Raw genomic sequence first — 15,053 nt, forward strand, 5'->3', positions numbered from 1 at the left:
CTCCTTTGGTCTCATCTGACCAGAGCACCACCTTCCACATGCTAGCTATGTCCCCTACATGGCTTTTTGCTCACTACAAAAGGGACTTTGTGACTTGCTTTCAAAAATGGCCACTCTTCTATAAAGGTCATGTGTTGGTAGGTTTCCAGTTGTACTATACTTCTTCCATTTTTGGATGATGGATTGAACAGTGCTCAGTGAGATGTTCAGAGCTTGGACTATTTTTTTTATAACCTAACCCTGTTTAACTCTTCTCCACAACTTTATCCCTGACCTGTCTGGTGGGCTCCTTGGTTTTTGTGATGCTGTTTGATCCCAATTGTTCTCACACAAACCTCTGAGACCTTCACAGAACAGCTGTAGTTATACGGAGAATAAATTACACTCACGTGAACTCAATTTACTACTTATGTGACTTCTGGAGGCAATTGGTCCCTCAGTATTTTATCAGACTACAGGGGGCTGAATACAAATGCACGTTACAATTTTCAGATATATATTTTAAAACAATTAGAAACCTTGTATAATTTCCTTTACACTTCACAAATACTTGCTACTTTGTGTTGTTATATCACATAAAATCCCAATAAAATACATTTAAGTTTGTGGATGTAAAATATGGAAAAGTTCAGGGGGTATGAATACTTTTTCAAGTAACTGTATGAGGCTTTTTTTATTTAGTGCTAATTTCTATGGTCTGTACAAGGGGGTGTGGCTTAAAGGATTATCTGGGACGTGTCTTTAGGATGCGCTGCATAATTACCTGAGAGCACAACCCCCTTGGTAAAGATCTTAAAAATTAGCACTAAAGAAAAAGGCAAATGACTTTGGAACTGTATGGCGCTTTTTAAAAAAAACAATAAACAGAAAACTCAGAGGAGCAGTGGGAATAAAATAAGAGCAAAAATTGGCCACTTCTGACCCTGTGACAGCTTTTCTTTAAGCCTCTATTTGTTCTGAATGGTAACAGGGAAAGATGGCCCCAGGTACCATATCTGTGGGGAGACAGGTTATTGTAGTACAAGGCATAGCCAGATGAAAGCCCTGTCATCCATGGGAAAAGATATCCAATGGGTGGCTAAGGGGAATAGATGTAAGGCATTTCATTGGCAGCAAGTGCTTGTTGGGCAAATGCCTGTGAAAAAAATGAGAGTCCCCTGCTAATACCTGAATAAGTATCGGGTTAATGAGAGAGGTGACCACAGTTACAATATAGAAAGTGTTAAGTATGAGGTGAATTGAATAACCCACCAGGAGGCACTGGTGCAGCAGGAGGGCTTAGATGGGGTAGTGATATAGCACAGCTGGGACAGCGATGGGAAATGTAGTAGAGCTGGGACAGCGATGGGAAATGTAGTAGAGCTGGGACAGCGATGGGAAATGTAGCAGAGCTGGGACAGAGATGGCTGATGTAGCGGAGCTGGGATAGAGATGGCTGATGTAGCAGAGCTGGGATAGAGATGGCTAATGTAGCGGAACTGAGACAGTGATGGCAGATGTAGCAGAACTGGGACAAAGATGGCTGATGTAGCAAAGCTGGGACAGCGATGGCTAATGCAATAGAGCTGGGACAGTGATGGCTGTTGTAGCAGAGCTGGGACAGTGATGGCTGATGTAGCAGAGCTGGAACAGTGATGGCTGATGTAGCAGAGCTGGAACAGTGATGGCTGATGTAGCAGAGCTGGGACACTGATGTCTGATGTAGCAGAGCTGTGACAGTGATGGCCGATGTAGCGGAGCTGGCCAAGAAACGTCTGACAAGTGGTGCTGGAGCAATGATGTAGCAGATTTGGAACCACATTGTAGCAGAGTTGTAACAAAGGAAGCTCAGCATAGAGTAATGGCAGAACAACTACCTGAATACTTGTGATGAAGATGTAATTTTCATTGGCACCACCTTAATGCCCAGGAGAAGACACAGGACCATCCAGCAGCGCTGGAACCAGAACAGGTGAGTAACAGAGGATTCTTCATACTGTCATTAGAGACGAGGATTGACTTTCATATTGTTCTGCTTGAGCAAAACGCGCTACGTGTTCTTTTTAATTCTAATTTATGAGCCGACATCTACACCGTTACATGTGACACTTTTATTTTTAGCACTACATGTCCATTTTAATTCTAATTTTTTGTTCTGCTTGAGCAAAACGCTCAAGCCACAGCCATTGGTAGCAGCAGGGTTGGCTTTTACCATCATTTCAACCAAGTAACCTGAAGACAGGAGAAAACCTTATTGGGGTTGTTTGATGAAAACAAGTTACCACCTGTCCGCAGAATAGTTGAGATATTGAAATCCCTTCTGTTTGTTAGAGCTGTATGGATGAAAAGTCCCTGTACTTCTTACGGAAAAACTTTGAAGTGTTGAGTAAAGTTACTTTGTTCTATGGAAAACTTTCTTGCGACTTTTTTACTTTTGGAAACACATTAACCCCTTCGAGGAGCGCACCTGTTCCAGTAGTAGGCATTGTAACAACATGTTTGGTAATAAAAGTTGCATCTTTATGTATAGAGCATCCTCTAGAGGAAGCCGCCATTTATTTCCCCGTGCGACCGGTGAATTTGATAAATTTTAGAAAGGATGATTAGATTTGTTCTGCTTGAAGCATTCGGTTTCCTCGCTGAGTTTCTGGTTTTGAAGGATGGAGAACCATTGTTTGTCAGATATCCGCCAGTATCAGCGGTAGCTGCCATTAGTCTTCTGGAAGCTGAAGCTAATCTGTAGGTATCATAGAGGATAAATAGCACACGAGGCCGAGGTGATGATTTCGTTCATATGTATTCAAGGCATCAGGACAAGAGTGAGAAGAATCATTTTACATTGCACCTGACACTTACACGTCCAAGGTGCAGATCGGGAGAGGTTTGTTTTTGCTCACAGATCAAAGATAAAGAAAAGGAGAAGAGCTCCGAGAGCTTGTTATATTTAGTTGGCAAGTAAAAGTGGTATCATGGTGGTCACAACTCCCTCACCTACCCCATTATTAGCACCCGCTGCGTACCTTAAAGGGCTATTCCAGGACTATTTAATTTTTTTTACTCTGGGCCTAAGAACTAATGAGCTGTAAATATCTGCCTCTTGTGCCCGGCACCGATCTCAGCCGGCACAGACCGCCACCGATCTCGGCCGGCACAGACCGCCACCGATCTCGGCCGGCACAGACCGCCACCGATCTCGGCCGGCACAGACCACCACCAATCTCGGCCGGCACAGACCGCCACCGATCTCGGCCGGCACAGACCACCGTTCATGCCAGTGATTCAGCGGCTTCTCTTACGAGTTACTCTGTTGACTGGATGTGACTACCGACGTCATGCTGATTGACAGCCGACTCACTGCTGCCCAACTGCTGTCAATCAGCGTGATGTCAGCAGTTACGCTCGGTCAACAGAGAAACCCGGAAGAAAAAGAGCTGCTCTGTTGACGTGGAGAGGTCGGTGACTGCTCTGTGCTGGCGTCGGTTAGCTTCTGTTAGCAACTACCTGCCTTTTAGATTGTAGGCCCATAGTAAAAAAAAAAATAGAATAGTCCTGGACAACACCTTTTAATGACTTTGCAAATCTCATACCTGGCCCTGCTTCTCATCACATCCTTGACCGGAAGCGTTGCATAGGATGGGCTCCCTAAAAGGCCAAAGCCATGCGAGGTGAGCCACCCCGTACTTAGTTCTAGGAGCATCACAGCTCTTGAGTAGTGATGAGCGAGCATGCTCGCTACTGCTCAGTGTTCGCCAGAGCATCTCACTGCATCACACTCAAGTATTTCCGGGGTTGCTCGGCGGGAGCTCGGATCTCCTCCCTGCATGTTTGGCGCTCTTTACAGAGCCAATGAACATGCAAGGATTGCCTGCCACTCACTGTAATTCCGCAGCCATGTTGGTTGTGGCATTACAGTGATTGGCTGGCCGCACAGCATCATCAGGTGTATATCAGACCTGGCGCCGCCATGCTCGTCACAGTCACTCTGGAATCGGACAGTGTAGGGAGAGGTGCTGCTGAGCTAGGGAGAGATTTGCTTGTTTCTAGTTAGTGTAGGTATACCAGACTATATTATTCACATATCCATCTCAACTAACAGTCCTTCTGAGGACTAATCCTTCTGCAGAGATATCAGGCAGGCAGGGTGTATAGGCAGGCAATGTATATAGCAGACTGCAGTGCATATAGCACAAGAGGCTCCATTCCAGTTCTGTCGGCTGCTGCTGTTAGATATTTCTATACAAAGGCCCAGGTCTCAGGGGCCAGGAATAATTTTTTTGCATCTTAACCGGTTCAGGACCGCCCACTGTACATAAACGTCGGCGCTGCCTGGGCTCTGTGCAGCGCCGACGTTTAAAAACGGTGGGTGGTCCCGCAGCGCTCAGGACCCCCAGGGTCCTGCTAGCGCTGCGGTACCGGTTCAGAGCGATAGCTCTGACATGTGGCATCATGGGGACCTGATTGGATCAGGTCCCCATGATGTTAACCTGTTCCTATCTTCTAGATGCTGCGATCCATAGCGATCGCGGCATTTAAAAGATAGGGACAGCTGGTGGTCGGCGATCGGGACCCCCCACATACCTGTCAGCGGCGGGGATCCCGGTGCTGTGACCTCTGACATCATTGAGACCTGATTGGCTCAGGTCTCGATGATGTCAGCGTCACACCAGCCAATCAGAGAGATCACCAGGGAAGTTTGTTTTAGCAACAAACTTTCCCGGGCGATCTGCCTGATAAATGTAGTTTCTCCTCCGATCTCAGTGAGAGAGCAGAGGAGAAACAGTGTGACAAGAGCTGTCAGCCTTGCCACTGTGAAAGTAAAAAAAATAAAAATAAAAAAGAAAGTAAGAGTTAGGGTTAGTGAGTCTGTCAGATCAGTCAGTCCTGTCAGATCAGTCCAGTCAGATCTGTCAGTCAGTCAGTCCTGTCAGATCAGTCCAGTCAGATCTGTCAGTCCTGTCAGATCTGTCAGTCAGATCTGTCAGTCCTGTCAGATCTGTCAGTCAGTCAGTCCTGTCAGTCTGTCAGTCAGTCCTGTCAGTCCTGTCAGATCTGTCAGTCAGTCAGTCCTGTCAGATCTGTCAGTCAGTCCTGTCAGATCTGTCAGTCAGTCAGTCCTGTCAGATCTGTCAGTCAGTCAGTCCTGTCAGATCTGTCAGTCAGTCAGTCCTGTCAGATCTGTCAGTCAGTCAGATCTGTCAGTCAGTCAGTCCTGTCAGATCTGTCAGTCCTGTCAGATCTGTCAGTCAGTCAGTCCTGTCAGATCAGTCAGTCAGTCCTGTCAGATCTGTCAGTAAGTCAGTCCTGTCAGATCTGTCAGTCAGTCAGTCCTGTCAGATCTGTCAGTCAGTCAGTCCTGTCAGATCTGTCAGTCAGTCAGTCCTGTCAGATCTGTCAGTCAGTCAGATCTGTCAGTCAGTCAGTCCTGTCAGATCTGTCAGTCCTGTCAGATCTGTCAGTCAGTCAGTCCTGTCAGATCTGTCAGTCAGTCAGTCCTGTCAGATCTGTCAGTAAGTCAGTCCTGTCAGATCAGTCAGTCAGTCCTGTCAGATCTGTCAGTAAGTCAGTCCTGTCAGATCAGTCAGTCAGTCCTGTCACATCAGTCAGTCAGTCCTGTCAGATCAGTCCGGTCAGTCCAGTCCGGTCCCGTCCTTTCAGTCCGGTCCGTTCAGTCCAGTCAAAAAATATAAAAATAAAATGGCCCGTCAGACTTATACCGCAGAGGAGGTGTATGCCCTGCTGTGTTCTGACACTGATGACAGTGCAATCTCAGATGGAGATATGGATTTTGAGGGCTTTAGTAGCGGTGACACTGAGAGCTCAGAAATGAGCAGTGATTCTGGTCCATCCTCAAGCCCAAGGACCAGTACAGCAATAGGGGCAAATAGCGCTACTGGAGAAACGTCTCCAAATCAGGGAACACTGCCCAGTACAAGCGCTGTCCCTGCTACTAGTGAATTGGCGCACGCCAGTGTACAAGGGGCTTTGCCACGTGATATAGCATTTCCCAGATGGGAGGCTTCGGATTCGGCTGCTCCATTCAGCCCTGATTTCAACGCCACTCCTGGTATAAATGTGGAGGTGGAAGATTTTGGACCAATTCATTTTTTTAATTTGTTTTTTACAGACAGCTTGCTAGAGCATATTGTCGTGCAAACAAATTTATACGCGTCCCAATTCATAAGCCAGAATCCCCGATCTTACTATGCTAGGGCAAATTTATGGACACCAACTAATGTCCCGGAAATAAAAAAATTTTTAGGACTTACATTTGCCATGGGGCTTGTTAAAAAACCGAGCATTCGATCCTACTGGTCCAACCACCCTGTTCAAGCCACCCCTATGTTTTCAGTCATTCTGCCTAGGACCCGTTATGAAATGCTCATGCGGTTTTGGCATTTTAACGACAATAGTCAATGCCTGCCCAGAAATGCCCCAGAACATGACAGGTTATATAAAATTAGACCCATCATTGAAAATTTGTCAGAAAAATTCTTAAGCCTCTACACCCCAACACAAAATATTTCTATAGAGGAGTCCCTTGTAAAATTCAAAGGAAGACTGCACCTCAAGCAATTTATCCCATCTAAAAGGGCAAGGTTTGGAATAAAGCTCTATAAAATGTGCGAGAGTTCAACCGGATACACATCCGCTTTTCGCATATATGAGGGGAAAGATAGCCAACTAAACCCACCAGGATGCCCTACTTATCTGGAGACATCTGGAAAAATTGTTTGGGAGCTGATAAGTCCATTTTTTCAAAAAGGCTACAATCTATATGTGGACAATTATTACACCAGCATACCCCTATTTAAAAGTCTGGTTGAACACAACATCGGGGCTTGTGGGACCATCCGTAAAAACCGTCAGGGGTTTCCACAACCATTGGTCAACCAAAAGTTTCAAAAGGGGCAGTCAGGGGCTGTACGCAACGGAGAGCTGCTTGCCCTGAAATATAGGGATAAGAGGGATATTTTTGTCCTCAGCTCGATCCACACAGATGCCACAAGGGCCACTGTAGAACTAGGATCCACCACTCCGAAGCAAAAACCTGTGTCAGTCATTGACTACAACAAACACATGGGGGGTGTGGACCTTGCAGACCAGGTTCTACAGCCATACCAGGTATCAAGAAAGTCCTATACCTGGTATAAAAAGTTGGTTATTTATTTGTTTCAGGTGGCCACATACAATTCTTTTGTGTTGTACAAAAAAGCAGGAAATTCAGATCCTTTTCTTGATTATCAAGAAAAGGTAATTGAAAATCTTGTCTTTCAAAGTGTTAGCCCCGCTCATCCATTAGAATCTGAGGATGTGAAAAGACTCACTGAGCGACATTTTATTGCACTTATTCCAGCAACGGAAACAAGAAGGAACCCCCAGAAAAGATGTCGTGTATGTACTAAGAGAGGAATGAGGCGTGATACCCGCTACTATTGCCCACAATGCCCATCATTGCCAGCCTTATGCGTCACTGACTGCTTTAAAATCTTCCACACAGAACCACGTTTTTAAACTGTAAAAATGTATCCCAATTTGTCATTCAAACATTTGGTTCATTTAGTGAATGACACATTCGAGTAGAGCTCACTTAATTTCCAGGGGGGGTTCTCCAGAATCTAAACCTTCCATTGCGTGCTTGTTTCTGGAAATCATCCATTGAGTTAAAATGGTCACTAAACCCATAGATGAATTCCCAGAGGGGTGTCATTTCAAAATGGGGTCACTTCAGGGGGGATTCTTTAGCTCTGGTACTCTGAAAAGTGCCAGAACAGCATAATCCCCCCTGAAGTGACCCCATTATAGAAATGACACCTCTGTGGGAATTCATCTATGGGTTTAGTGACCATTTACCTATCTACTTATTTTCCCACCACTAGATTAATTTATACAGAGGAGTAGATTGTAAAATTCGGTCACTTGTTGTGGGTTTCCTCTGTTTAGGCACCTCAGGGGCTCTCCAAATGCAACATGGCGTCCGCTATCCATTCCAGTCAAATTTCCATTCCAAAAGTCAAATGGCGCTCCTTACCTTCCAAGCCATGCCGTGCGCCCAAACAGTGGCTTTGCACTACATATGGGGTATCAGCGTGCTCAGGAGAAATTGCACAACACATTTTGGGGTCCATTTTTTCTGGCTGCCCTTGTGAAAATTAAAAATTTGAGGCTAAAGTAGCAGTTTTGTGTTAAAAATGTGTTTTTTTATTTTCACACTTCAACATTATAAAATTCTGTGAAGCCACTGGGGGTTCAAGGTGCTCACCACACATCTAGATAAGTTCCTTGAGGGGTCTAGTTTCCAAAATGGGGTCACTTGTTGGGGGTTTCCTCTGTTTAGACACCTCTGGGGCTCTCCAAATGCAACATGGCGTCCGCTATCCATTCCAGTCAAATTTCCATTCCAAAAGTCAAATGGCGCTCCTTACCTTCCAAGCCATGCCGTGCGCCCAAACAGTGGCTTTGCACCACATATGGGGTATCAGCGTGCTCAGGAGAAATTGCACAACACATTTTGGGGTCCATTTTTTCTGGCTGCCCTTGTGAAAATTAAAAATTTGAGGCTAAAGTAGCAGTTTTGTGTTAAAAATGTGTTTTTTTATTTTCACACTTCAATATTATAAAATTCTGTGAAGCCCCTGGGGGTTCAAGGTGCTCACCACACATCTAGATAAGTTCCTTGAGGGGTCTAGTTTCCAAAATGGGGTCACTTGTTGGGGGTTTCCTCTGTTTAGACACCTCTGGGGCTCTCCAAATGCAACATGGCGTCCGCTATCCATTCCAGTCAAATTTCCATTCCAAAAGTCAAATGGCGCTCCTTACCTTCCAAGCCATGCCGTGCACCCAAACAGTGGCTTTGCACCACATATGGGGTATCAGCGTGCTCAGGAGAAATTACACAACACATTTTGGGGTCCATTTTTTCTGGCTGCCCTTGTGAAAATTAAAAATTTGAGGTTAAAGTAGCAGTTTTGTGAAAAAAAGTTAAATGTTCATTGTTTTCTTCCACATTCCAAAAATTCCTGTGAAGCACCTGAAGGGTTAATAAACTTCTTGAATGTGGTTTTGAGCACCTTGAGGGGTGCAGTTTTTAGAATGGTATCAATTTTGGGTATTTTCTGTCATAAAGGCTCCTCAAAGTCACTTCAAATAAGATGTGGTCCCTAAAAAAAATGTTTTTGTAAATTTTGTTGTAAAAATGAGAAATCGCTGGTCAACTTTTAACCCTTATAGCTTCCTAACAAAAAAAAATTTTGGCTCCAAAATTGTGCTGATGTGAAGTAGACATGTGGGAAATGTTATTTATTAACTATTTTGTGTGATATATCTCTCTGATTAAAGGGCATGAAAATTCAAAGTTTGAAAATTGCAAAATTTTCAAAATTTTCGCCAAATTTCCAATTTTTTCACAATCAAACGCAAGTGATATCAAAGAAATTTTACCACTATCATGAAGTACAATATGTCACAAAAAAACAATCTCAGAATCAGGGGGATCCGTTGAAGCGTTCCAGAGTAATTACCTCATAAAGTGACAGTGGTCAGAATTGAAAAAATTGGCCCGGTCACGAAGGCAAAAACAGGCTCTGGCGCGAAGTGGTTAATACTTATTATTTGCATAAAAAGCAATCCAGAGAACACCATTATTCTGCGCCATTTGCTTGTTGGCACTGCAGAATACAGCCAGGTCCTTTCCATATTAGAGCGCTAGAAATCCAGCTATTTAAAACTCTGTTTTCTCCGTCACACGGATCACATATACGTTTTCAGAAAATACTGTCATTTCTGGCCTCCATTAAAAATTTGTTTCAGTGTGTCAGTGAAGCAATTGACACCGGTTTGCTGTTCAAAATAGTTACCTACAGTCCAGGTATTTAAAACTGTGGTTTGTCCGTCACAAACCACAAAAATAAAAGCTGCACATGTAATGGTGTAGATGTCGGCTCATAAATTAGAATTAAAAGAGATACGTAGTGCTAAAAATAAAAGCTACACATGTAACGGTGTAGATGTCGGCTCATAAATTAGAATTAAAAGAGATACGTAGTGCTAAAAATAAAAGCTACACATGTAACGGTGTAGATGTCGGCTCATAAATTAGAATTAAAATGGACATGTAGTGCTGAAAATAAAAGCACCACATATAACGGTGTAGATGTAAATTAGAATTAAAATGGATATGTAGTGCTAAAAATTAAAGCAATGCACTTGTAACAGTAAGCACAAAACCCATAACGTAGAAGATGAACCTACGATGCCACAGTCAGGCATCTCGGTTCATCGAACATCACTCCATTGAAATCTCAAAAAAGCAAAAGGAACAAGAAGTTTATGGTTCAACAAGATCTGTATGAAAAACTTTTATTGAAAAAAGACACACACATCAGACAATATTACATTAAAAATGGGACAGCATGGAAGGAAAGACCTCTGCTCTGCATGATTAAAGTGCCAATAGTGTCTAACAGTCATGTATAATTCACAGTGATTAATAACCAATGCACAAAACTAGTAGGTACAAAGTCTGGGCAGATAAGCCCATAGCAGCAGACCAGACAAATCAAAGGAGCCATATATACATCATATGTAATAGTAGAAGGCCAAGTGACCAAAACAGTGTAGCAGTAACAGTGTAGATGTCGGCTCATAAATTAGAATTAAAAGGGACAACTAGTGCTAAAAATAAAAGCGATGCACATGTAACGGTGTAGATGTCGGCTCATATATCAGAATTAAAGTGAACATGTAGTGCTCAAAATATAAGCGCCACATGTAACGGTGTAGATGTCGGCTCATATATTAGAATTAAAAGGGACACCTAGTGCTAAGAATAAAAGCGCCACATGTAACGATGTAGATGTCGGCTCATATATTAGAATTAAAAGGGACTCCTAGTGCTAAGAATAAGAGCGCCACATGTAACGGTGTAGATGTCGGCTCATATATTAGAATTAAAAGGGACACCTAGTGCTAAGAATAAAAGCGCCACATGTAACGATGTAGATGTCGGCTCATATATTAGAATTAAAAGGGACTCCTAGTGCTAAGAATAAGAGCGCCACATGTAACGATGTAGATGTCGGCTCATATATTAGAATTAAAAGGGACTCCTAGTGCTAAGAATTAAAGCGCCACATGTAACGATGTAGATGTCGGCTCATATATTAGAATTAAAAGGGACACCTAGTGCTAAGAATAAAAGCGCCACATGTAACGATGTAGATGTCGGCTCATATATTAGAATTAAAAGGGACACCTAGTGCTAAGAATAAAAGCGCCACATGTAACGATGTAGATGTCGGCTCATATATTAGAATTAAAAGGGACTCCTAGTGCTAAGAATAAAAGCGCCACATGTAACGATGTAGATGTCGGCTCATATATTAGAATTAAAAGGGACACCTAGTGCTAAGAATAAAAGCGCCACATGTAACGATGTAGATGTCGGCTCATATATTAGAATTAAAAGGGACACCTAGTGCTAAGAATAAAAGCGCCACATGTAACGATGTAGATGTCGGCTCTAGTACAATGTAGCTCATAGATTATGAAAGATAGGTGGTATATAGGATCAAGTCAGAATTCACAGAAAAAATATACCATAAAAATTAGTTTTTATTAAGTATGCATTAAAAGAGATCCCACATGGCCTGGCTTGCTAGGGGTCTTTTTGATCTGTCCATTACTATTTTCTTCATGTTCTTTTGACTAAGGCTTTATCATGAGGATCTGAATAGGGCCTGATAGCGACCATAGGGCCAGTCCTCCTTGAGCGGGGGCTGCATTTGCGTTTTACCAGGGTGCCACCTCCATGGATAGGTAGGGCCTAGTAGGGATCTTGATAGGGACAGATCTATTTAGCTACTCATCAAGGTATAATTAGTTTATTTTTTATTTTTTAATGCATACTTAATAAAAACTAATTTTTATGGTATATATTTTTTTCTGTGAACTCTGGTACAATGTACTTTACAGTCGGCTATGTAAAGCACTGTCATTTATATTGCATTCTTTTTTGTAGCACTAGATGGTGCCAGGATAACATGAAATACCGCCATCTGGTAATTATTTTAAAGGCAGACCCCCTCCTTTTTAAAACTCATGTGTCCTATTCTATGTGTAGCAGTTGCCATTTAATTTCTAGTGATTTGCAGTTTATTGTGGATCTGTGCTAGTTGTAATGTGAATTAGTGCTACATTCACTGGCTGTACAGATCTGTCAATCTGGACAAGCAGAGCTGCAGTGTAAAGCATTGGGGAGAGACAAAATCAACAAGCCGACCTCTGATGAGGCAGGAGATGCAATTAAAAGTAATTTAGTCTTCAACAGATAATACTGTTAGGCAAATCCCAGATTTCCACAACAATAAATCAGCAAAACCAAAAGGAAATAGCAAGCAGGTATTATCCAATATAATTTTTAGAATGTCATGTAAATGTTCTGTAACTCTAACATACTAATCAGTAATCATAGCGATGCGATGATATAGTTAGATTGTTTTACAGCAGCTGTAAAAAGAGACTGGTCTATCAGCCAAGGCAGTGGTTCTGTTCTGCTGACATCTAGTGGCCAACAGGAAAAGTGTAGGATAGGTAAAATCTGAGACACTATTTCATGGAAACTACAACTCAACTGTCCTGACAACCCGTGGCTTTCAAAGCGTGCTGAGAGTTGTAGTTTCACTTCCAGATTGTTGTACGTTGTTGACCCCTGCAGATATGTTACAGTGGGTTCAGAGATTGAGGGAGCTAGTATATAGAATGCTGATTGGTTAGTTACAGTAGTCCTCATACCCTTGTGTTTTGTTTTGCAGCTCCATACCCTCTGGCTTGGAGGGCTCAGCATGCTCTGGCCCCTTCATCTGGAAGCAACACAACTCCTTGGCCAATGATGCGAAGCTCACCTGAAGCAGGTAAATAATGGTTTCCTATTATACTCTTATGCTGTATGTATCACATCTAAGGAATATTTTGGCCTGTTTTTGGAACTTCCATTTAAATTATTTATCTCTCTATCTATCTAAAAAAAAATCCAGAATTTTTTGAATTGTTATATTAGACCACTGCACCCCATAGCTCTTCCTGTCATTTTTCAGCTTATGCTGTGTACACTGGGGTCAGCGGCATTTCACTATCATGACAGGCAGGATTATAGTGAGAGGTGACTTCCCTGTTACAGAGACAACATGCGATGGATCTTGGTCACCTTCTGCTCACTATTTCTTCAGCAGCTCAGTTCTTACACTCTGAATAAAAAGGATATTATTGTGTTAATGGCAGTTTAAAGGGAAGCTCCACCTTCAACTATCGTTTGCTTTAGGCATCATTCAGATTTTTCTCTTTTATGCAAAAAAAATCTGAGTTTATTCAGTGATTTTGATCAGAGTCAGTTTTTATCATCAAAGTTTAATTAGTTTTTCTCAAATAGGAAAAAAACTGATTGAGATTTATCAACAGTCTGTGTAAAGCAGACCGAACACGGATGGTATCCGACTGCTGTTCAATTTTTCATGGACCTATTCACTTGCATTAGCAAATTTGATCCCACATTCGGATCAATATAAGACAAGTCTCTGTGTTGTTGTGCAGACCAATAAAAATATTGGACATGTGAACAGCTCCATAGACTATCATATGTACGAGTGCTATCTGTGAAAAACTGACATCGGAACGAGGCCCTTATGGTCATCCACTCCTGCATTTTCACAACATGTACTCATTACTATTTTTATTTTATTTTTCTCTCAGTTTAGTGTTGTTATCCGGAAACAACAAACTCCATGTTCACGGATCTAGTCATCATACTATATGTCTTCACACCTTATTGTATATATTTTGTATGTCTATTCAAGTGTTAAGTGTGCTTTGAGGTGTGATGAATTATACCTGCTTGTATATAAGTGTTGTTTGCCCTACCACCCATGATATGATTACGGGCCACAATGGCTCGAAACGCGTGATCAGTTGGTTCTTCTTTTGTCCTCCTTGCCTGATATGGTCACTGCTTTTTTAAGAATTTTTAAATAAACATTATTGATTTTATCCCATTTTGGACGCTGGCATCGTTTTTCGTCCTGTTATACTGACTCCACTGCTGGACGTCCAGTCCTTGTTTCCAGGGTGAGCTTTATATATTATTGTATATAATTATTTATTCTATAAATTGAGACCTAGACTAGACTAACACTTCTCTTTCTGTACAGAAAACACTCCGTTGTTTCAGAGAAAACATAGTTGTAAGAGCCGGGGACTATGGGAGAGACAAGACTAGTCCGGGACCACCACAGTCCCTGCACTGCTCTAGTTGACTAACAGGTCTCGGATTATGGGTGAGACTTGTCAATCAAATAAAGAGGTGCGGGAACAAACTGGTCAGTGGTGGCACCAGACTAGTCTTGTCTCTCTCTACAGTCGTCAAACTTTGGCGTTTCAGAGAAAAACATACATTGTTGCAGTCATGCTGCCAGGCTCTGGTTAATGCTGACAGTGGTTTTGACTGCATGAATTGAGTGACAGGTTCCCTTTAAATTAGTCCTTATCAGGCTCACAAGATGAGGTGGATCCTGAAAGCCAAAGGTCTAGTTGCCGGCGTCGGTGCAGCAGGTAGATGAAGTACGTGGGGAACAGATAGCAGAGATACTGGAAGCCGCAGGCAGACAGGAGACGTTCGGAAGACCGTAGACAGGAAGCAGAGGTACTGGAAACTGCAAACTGGTAGCAGAGGAAATGGAAGCCGCAGGCCGACTGGAGACGCCGGGAGACCACCGACAGGTAGAAGAGGTCCTGTAATACCGGAAACAGGTAGCAGAGGTATTGTAAGCTGCAGACAGACCGGAAACGTCTGGGAGACTGCAGACAAGTAGCAAAGAAACTGGAAGCTGCAGGCAGGCATCCAGGAGACCACAGATAGGTAACAAAGGTATGGAAACTGCAGACAGACAGCAGACATCCAGGAGACTGCAGATAGTTAGCAGTGCTATGGAAGTTGCAGGCAGACTGCAGACGTCTGGGAGACTGCAGATAGGAGGCAGATGTATGGAAACTGCAGGCAGACCAGAGACGTCTGGGAGACCATAAAT

At 42.9% G+C, this 15,053-nt stretch overlaps 1 protein-coding gene across 4 annotated transcripts in view; it reads left to right on the forward strand.

Moving 5' to 3' along the window:
• Window positions 1–15,053, forward strand: part of CTBP1 (C-terminal binding protein 1) — a 561,086-nt gene that overhangs the window by 278,269 nt on the left and 267,764 nt on the right. For all 4 annotated transcript variants that reach the window (XM_073649110.1, XM_073649113.1, XM_073649109.1 and 1 more), the window contains exon 3: window positions 12,789–12,887. In XM_073649110.1, the coding sequence (XP_073505211.1) occupies window positions 12,789–12,887 (99 nt within the window). The remainder of the gene's footprint in view (window positions 1–12,788; window positions 12,888–15,053) is intronic.

The sequence above is a fragment of the Phyllobates terribilis genome, unplaced genomic scaffold (assembly GCF_046119375.1).
Source record: "Phyllobates terribilis strain yellow unplaced genomic scaffold, ASM4611937v1 Scaffold_1__5_contigs__length_1240528914, whole genome shotgun sequence".
NCBI lineage: Eukaryota > Metazoa > Chordata > Amphibia > Anura > Dendrobatidae > Phyllobates > Phyllobates terribilis.